A 7,645-nucleotide genomic window follows, 5' to 3' on the forward strand; every position below is an offset into this window, starting at 1 on the left:
GGGGTCCCAGGCCCCAAGTCCTGGTTTCGCCACACGCTCACGAGGCACTTCCTGTTTGCCAGGCTCTGCAAGCCCCAGGAGCGTGTGCGAAGAGGTGTGAGGTCCGGCGGTTCCCGCGTCTTCAGGCTGGTGCTGTTGGAGGCCTGCCCACTATGCCTGGGTGGCAGTGAGGACGGTGGCCAGCGCAAGTGGGCACCACGGCCTGGCAGCAGGTTCCAGCACCATGCTGTCACGCGTGTACTGGAGAAGCTGGTGGGCAGGCCGGACCCGGCACCGCCTTGGGCCAGGACTCCTCCCGGACACTCGGGTTGGCCGCTGGCCCCTGGGATGCTGGTCTGTGGGGCCATGGGCCCGCGGTGTCTGTGCACACGTGCACATGCAAACGCTCTGGGGGCCGCACCTGGACCTGGTGGCCCCCCCATGCGGCTGCCCTGCCCTGGCTGCTTGGCCTCTCAGGCCTCTTGGGCCTGCTCTTAGCCGTGTGGCCCACGTGCCCTGCCCGGCTGGCTCCATCTGTGTGCTCGGAGGACACTGCCCCCGGCCGGGCATGGGGAGACACAGGCCCCCGAGATGTGACGGGCTTGCTCTGTCCCTGTTGCCCTCACCTCAGCACGGCTGCTGCTTCCCTCACTGCCCAGATTCTGGGCTGCCCTGCCTGGTCCCGCTGCCACAGCTGGGGCTGCCATGAGGGCGGGGGGCAGCTGGGAAGGAGGGGTTCTGTGGCTCCCCTGCCGCTGTAGCCATTCCAGATGGGCCCTGGCAGGGTGGTGCAGGGCACTGCCCGCCCAGCACCCAGCTGCCTGAGGGAAGTGGGGGTCGCTGCACTGCGTGGGGCTCCTGCCTGCAGGGCTGTGCTGGCGGGGGGTGGGCGGGGTGGGCGGCAGGCAGCCCAGGCACGTTTGTAGTGCTGTTGCTGGAGCACAGGGGGGTGAGTTTAAGTTACTGTTGCCAAAGAGACGGAGAGTGCATTGTTCGGTGGGGCTCGGCGCTGGTGTGTGCGGTGCAATGATGTGTTCCTGTTTCTGTTTCTGTTTTTTTAAAGAGAACCAAGCTTAAAAAAATCCCTGCTTTTAAGTGTGTTTTCTATGGGGACTGGAGGCCAGGACCCAGCTGCCTCACACTGTCCTCAGGGAGCCTGTGTCCAGCCCCGTGGTCCCCGTGGTGCCCGGTAGGGACCGCTGCTCCCTGTGACCCACTCCTGTCCCTGGCCTGGCCTTGGGAAGTGTGCTGAGAGTGGCCCTGCCCTGCCTGGGCCTGCGGGGGGTGAGGTGGAAGGCCTGAAGGAGCCCTAGTCCTGCAAGCGTGCCTGGCTGGGGCATGGCAGCTGCAGGTGGGCCCAAGGCTCTGGGGACGGAGCTCTGCCCGGGACAGCTCCCACATAGACTGCTGCCACCAACACGGCTCGCCCAGAAATGTCAGCACGGGACTGATAGCAAAGTGGCAGCTGGGCCCGTCACAGGGGGGCCTGCCTGGGAGCCTGCCACTGGGTGCACAGGTCTGTGGCCCCTATCCCAGGGACAGGGGCGGGGACCCAGCAGAGCCATGGGCAGGGCCTACAGGGGACGGAAGAGCTTCCCGTAAACTGATCTTCCAAACGAGGGCGTGGGCTCCACCCCATGCCCCAGGCCTCCCCAGGCGACAGATCACGCCCTGCGCACAGGTGGGCAGCCCGTTTATTGGTCAGGTGTGTGGGTGCTAAAGGCCGCTGGACTCCTTCCCAGGTACAAATGGGCAAATGCCCTCTTGGCATCAGGGGCTTCCTGGCCTCGTGACAAGGAGCGTAGGCAAGTCTGAGCCTCCCAAGAACCGCCTCCCAAGGACCGCCTTCCCTGTCCTTGTCCCTGCACAGATGCCGCCTCCCCAGAACAGCCAGGATCCGGCCCAGGCCAGAGAGAATGGGGCAGAGCTGGCAGCGGGGATCCTGAGGTTCCCTGTACAGGAGTGCCAATGTGGGGAGCGAGGAGCTGGGGGCAGCGAAGCGGGCGTGGCCGTCAGCTGAGAAGCGGGGCAGACCTGTCGTTGGTCACTGTCGGCTTCAGCTGGACGTTGGCAAAGGGGTTCCTGAGAAGAGAGGAGAGCAGAGTTAGCTGGTGACAGTGGGCCACCCGGCCGCCCTGGGCTCGGGGACCAATGCTGGACACCACTGTGCTCACGGCCAACTTCAGAGCCTGAGCTGCTGGACAGCGGAGCCTGCTGGGGATGGGGAGAGGCGCTGTCTGCTAGGCCCGTGGGCCTTCGCGCCACCACCCTGTCCCTACCCCAACATGCTCCAGGCAAGGCAGACACCCCACCTCCAACAGCCGAGCCACCCGGAGCGGCGCAGCTGGCATGGCCGAGAGGTCCGGCAGGGGGTGCTGCTTGTGCTCAGGACATAGGACAGTGCTGGACAGTTGCAGCGGGGTCCCCACAGTCCGGCGAGCCCCAAGCAGGAGCCGAGGAGCAGCACCATTCCCCTGCAAGGAGAGCCCTGCATTGGGACGGGCAGCAGCATGCCTGCCCAGCCCAGCCCACGTGCAGGACTCCAGGAAAGCACGACCCCGATGCACACGGAGACAGACACGAGGTGCACAGACGGGCACCCGCACCGGGGCGCCACCCCCGTCGCATGGCCAGTGCAGAGGACGGCAGACACGAGGTGCGGACAGAGGATGAGCATGGGACGGGCGGCTGCTGCTTCTTGGGGTCTGTCAGGCCTGGGGGCCCAGCAGGGTGGGGACAGCACAGGACAGCGGGACAGCATAGGACACGTGGACAGGGAGACGCACAGGGCTGGAACTGCACTCTGGCAAAGCTTCGGCTCCAGCCGTTACCTGCGCAGCGCGTCTGCACAGCTGGGTTGGCTGCCCGGGAGGGGATGGGCGGGAAAGAAGTGTGCCCTGATGTTCCGAAATGCCACGTTTTCTAAGATCCGGGAACACGCTGGACGGCGAGTTTTTGAAAGAGTAGGTGCTGCCAAGGGCCCGGACCTGGCGGCGTCTGCGTCTGCACTGGAGCCGCCTGTTGCTCCCACCCAGTGCGGCCGTGGGGCCTGCTGCTGGAGCCTGGTTGCCCTCGGGCTCTGACCTGCATGGGCGGGCTTCACCCATCATGGGCCAGCCCAGGTGCAGGCTGCTTGGGGGTTCGTGCATGTGACCCTCCAGCAAGCCCGACCGCGGCCCCACCTGCCTGTCACCAACTTGACTCTGGGCTCCTGAGAAGGGCTCTGTGGCCTGCTCTGTCCCCAGTCAGGGCAGGGCGGGAGGGTCTGGGAGGTAGGAAGCGAAGGTGGGTTTTGCTCTTCATCGTTGGGGACAGAGCAGAGGCCCCAGGGTGGGGGCTGAGGGTGAAGTGGCTTTGTGGGGTATACTCTGCCTGTCTGGCTCCCTCCAGTTCTCATCAGAAAGTGCAAAACTGCATGGCTAGCTGGACTGGAGTCCCTCACAGGCTCGGGAGCAGTCTCCTCTACCCAGAACGTGGCCTCTGGTCATGCACATTGAGGTTCCTAGGACACGGGGAGGGGCAGGCTGCAGCACAAGCCAAGTGTGACCTCGGGCACACAGGCCAGCACTCTGCCCGAGGCTTGCTAAGACCCTAGGCCCACACTGAGTGGACTGCTGGGTGGCCAGGCAGGGCATGACGTTAAAGGTGCTGGCTCCCACGTGGGCCCCACCCCCACCCGTCTGTGAACGGGGAACCGAGCGCTGTTGGCTGCTGGCTTGCGGTGACAGTGGGCAGCAGGACCCCCAGACACGGAGTCCCTGGGAGTTGCCAACCGCAGTTCAAGTCCTGGACCTGGTGGCTTGCTCTCTCTTTAGTCAAATTAAATAATGATGATAAGTAATGTTAAGTAATTCTTTTTTTTTTCTTTTTTTTTTGGAGAGGTTTTTGCTATAGGGCGTGTGCGCTCCCTAGACAGACAGACAGAAAGCGAGAAATCACCCCCCAGGGGGGCTGGCCACGCCGCATTCCCTTCTCCTCCATTCTCCTCTTGGGATCTTGGGCACGCACGCACATGGCGTGAGTTTAAGCCACCAGGTCTGGGACTTGAACCGCGGTCCACTACGTGGGAATCCAGCGACATAGCCATTACACTAACTGCTAGTCCCATGTTAGATAATTCTTTAAAACAGTAAAAAGGCACTGGGAGCTGGCTGCGCCACCCTGGTGTGGGGGCTGGATTTGAACACTGAGGTCCAGAACCCAAGACATGGAGCCTGGGGCTACAGCAAGGTCCCATCTTTGCACATGGCTCCTCGGGAGCAGACCCCACAGACACCTGCCCTGCCAGAGGCACAGCTGGCACTACTTTCGGGGATGGCCGTCGGCCAGGGACAGAGCCAGCAGTTGTGCCCATGGGGCGTCCAGGGTCGGGCCTGTTGGGTGAGGCGGCACTCTGGCCTTGGAACCGTGAGGGGAAGGCCTGACTCCCCGAGAGTCATTGTGACAGCTGTTGCCGGGACACAGTGACCAGTGGGTCAGGCACATAGACCAGACCTTGGCTCTGCAGGGCTGCAGCACCGGCGTAGCCCAGAGCGGGGCGGCGCTGCCAGGGGAGGGGCCGGTGCAGAAGCCTCGTAGGTTTGGAAATGGAGGCAAACCTCAAGGAGTCCTGCCCCACTGCCCCCTGCAAGCCTATAGCCAACAGCGCTCGGTTCCCAGCCCCCAGAGGTCTGCGGGCTTCCGGCAGCCCACGGTCCTCTCTGAATCCACGGGCCATCTGAGCACAGTCCGGCCAGGACCGTGTCTGGTTGGACCCTTCATGTGACTTAGCAAAACGGAAGCTGGGGAGCGAGCGTCTCCTCCGTGGGTGGTTTCCCACCACTGCAGGGCTGGCCCTCCTGAACGGAGTCAGGTGAGCTCAGGACTCAGCCCGTGGGAGCGTGGAGCGTAGCCTGGTGCTTGTCCTTCCCTTCTCATTCCCAGCCCCACCCAGGCCCCAAGCTTGGGACGAAGCAAGGCGGGAGCTCAGGTTGCCCGTGCCTGGGAAACGGCTCACCGGCCGGCCTGGGGCTGCCCTCGCCAGGGCGCAGTCCTCGGCAGAGGCCCACCGGCCTCCCGGAACGTGGTGTGGCCCCCAGCCGCGGAGGGCAGGCCCCCAGAGGGCAGGCCTCCCATCAGTATATCTCCTGAGGGAAGGGAAACGGAGCCAGGGGAGGAGAGGGCGGGCTAGGCGACCGGGGCAGGCCCACACCAGGAGCATTTTCCGACAGCTTCCCAGAGTTCCCAGAACTCACCCCGGCAGGGCAGTCACTTGACAGTGAGAGCCTGGGGCCTGCCTGCAGCCTGGCCTGGCTGGGGGCTCTGTGAGGGCTGAGGACACCAACTCCCCACAGCTGCCGTCCTGGGAGACTGGGGGAGGGCTGGACGCAGGCCCCCGCCCCTGCTGCCCACGATGAAGGGTGCGACTGCCACACAAGGGGCCGGCGAGGCACCCATGTGTCCTTATGATGGCCAAGGACCTGCTTTGGGGATACCCAGAACAGCATCCTGGGGTGACATGGGGCAGCAGGGCTTGGGTGGCGGCGCTGCAGAGCCTTCAGGACCCCAGTGGGGCCGACGTGCAGCCAGCATGCCCTGGAACTCACCTGGGCTATCCCTAGGACCCCATCCACGGTCCCCAGCCCTTACCCACTGGGTACAAGGACATGAACCCCAAGGAGTCCGAGCAGGGTGCGGTGCAGTCAGGCGGGGAAGGCGCGGCTGGTGGCTGCTCACTGGTGTCACCGCAGACCGTGACCCAAATGCCCAGCGGAAGAGCAGACAGGCGGGGTAGACCCAGCCCAGCACCAGGGAGTGGCAGGAGCCCCCAGAGCCCGAGGGGACCCCAGAGAAAGCCAAGGCCCAGAGCCAGAGCAAGAGGCAGGCTCAGCAGACCCCAGGTCCTGCCAGGCAGCCAGGTCCTCCCCGCCCAGCGGTGACCAGCAACGGACACCAGCACAACTTACTAACTAGCCAGGGCGGCTCAAAGTCTGGCCACGTCCGTGTCGGAGCTGCAAGGGAACACGAGGCTCGTCGGTGAGGAGGGAGGGGCAGGGAGGGGTCTGAGGACCCCAGAGACCCGAGGCCAGATGGACAGGGGCCGGTGCAGGCAGCCGGGAGGAGACCCAGACCCTCGAGCATGTGGCCTGCAGGGCTGGCCCTGTCCTCCCTGCACCGAGGGACACGCCAGCACAGGTAGGTCACCTGTGAACCCATCATGTAGGCGGCCAGGGCGGTGGGCCACCCAGGTGTGGTCAGCGAGCAGGAGGGCGGCGTGCGAGCGAGGACGCTGAGGGCCCTGCAGAAGGCTCTACAGGTGCGCGGTTGGGAGCCGGAAGGAGGGGCCAAGCCCAACTCGATGCAATAAATAAAACTTTTATTCCAACAACTGCAGTACAGGGCACGATTTAGATTTAAAAAAAGGAAAAAGGAAAAAATATTTTCAGCACTTTACATCTTCATACGCGTTTCGCTGTGTCTACATTCATCCATCGAGCACAGGTCCCCTGGGCCTGGAACCTCCGCAGAACGGACATGGGCAGAGCTCTTTGGCCCAGGTCTGCTCTGGCATCGCACGTGTGGCACGGCCGTCTGTGGGGCTGCAGCTGTCTCAGCACTCCCGCCTCGTCTAGTCAGTCCCAGGGCACGGCAGGTGTGTGGGAGGGTTCTGTTAAAATCTCATCAGAATGGGAAGCGTCCCGGCTTCGCAGAGGGCTCCTGCTGCGGGCGAGGCTGCGCCCCTGCCCGCCTCCCCGAGTTCAGTGTGTGAGGAGACAGTACCAGTAGCCACTGAGTCCAGTGTGTTTGTTTCTGAAGTCACCGAGACACACAAAAAGACAAGAGCGCTTAGGCAGACCCGGAGCAGGGGCCAGCTTCCTGGGCAGGAGGCGCTAAGGCCTAGCCACCCTCCCAGGCGGCATGGCCAGGGCCAGCAGAGCACACCCTTCCCTGTGCAGCACGTGGCTCGGGCGGCCAGGACTGCCCCAAGACGCTGATCAAAGAAGTGATTTCCAAAGGACGAGGTGGGGTCTCTGGAGGTCTTTGGGATGTCCGAGTGAGCCCGCTCCCGCGGGGCTGCGCCAGGCCGCCCGCACCCTGCAAGACGCCAGCCCTGCTCTAGGTCCAGCGTCGGGAGGCGTGGCGACGGCAAGCGGCCCTGGGCGGCCTGCAGGGCTAGTGGCCGGGCCGTGGCCTCCCTCACAGGATCGGCCAGTTCCTCAGGAGGCCGGGCCCGCCCAGCCCGTCTTGGTGCGGCCTTCGGAAGGGGCTGGGCAGAGTGAGTGCCCTCGGCCCGGGCAGCTCCCTCCGAGGCTGCGCCCAGGGGATGCAGAACAGCACTTACACCGGAGTCCATGCATATCTGTTTTTGTTTTTCAGGGAAAAAAGTCCTTTCTCCTGTTTTTCTTTTTTCTTTCTTTTTGTTTTTTTAAAGAGTTTTCTTTTTCTTCAAACTTCAGACCTGGCTCGTGGTGAGCCTCAGGCAAGGCTGGGGGTCACGTACGCCATGGGATAAGCAGGGGCTAAGGACGCCGCCTGCGTGGCCCGTTGGCAGGTCCCGCCTGGCAGTCTCCGTCCCACAGGCTTGGGGGAGGGGGCGCATGTTGACATGGGGAGGGGGCAGCACCATGGACCCCGGGGGGGTCACTGGGTCTGGGGTCGCCGGCCAAAAGGCGGGGGGGGGGGGGGC

At 64.2% G+C, this 7,645-nt stretch overlaps 2 protein-coding genes across 2 annotated transcripts in view; one reads left to right on the forward strand and one right to left on the reverse strand.

Annotated features, from left to right (window-relative positions):
* AATK (apoptosis associated tyrosine kinase) overlaps positions 1 to 1,046 on the forward strand; it is a 13,372-nt gene extending 12,326 nt beyond the window's left edge. Inside the window, 1 exon segment of the mRNA XM_027770828.1 lies at positions 63 to 1,046. Coding sequence (XP_027626629.1) covers positions 63 to 100 — 38 coding nt within the window. The 3' untranslated portion in view covers positions 101 to 1,046.
* Positions 1,047 to 1,655: 609 nt separating this feature from the next.
* The window catches only part of BAIAP2 (BAR/IMD domain containing adaptor protein 2), a gene marked incomplete in the record, with an annotated part of 57,896 nt that continues 51,906 nt past the window's right edge, over positions 1,656 to 7,645 (reverse strand). Inside the window, 1 exon segment of the mRNA XM_014586731.2 lies at positions 1,656 to 2,061. Coding sequence (XP_014442217.1) covers positions 1,992 to 2,061 — 70 coding nt within the window.

Source organism: Tupaia chinensis, unplaced genomic scaffold (genome assembly GCF_000334495.1).
Source record: "Tupaia chinensis unplaced genomic scaffold, TupChi_1.0 Scaffold000159_1, whole genome shotgun sequence".
Taxonomy (NCBI): Eukaryota; Metazoa; Chordata; class Mammalia; order Scandentia; family Tupaiidae; genus Tupaia; species Tupaia belangeri.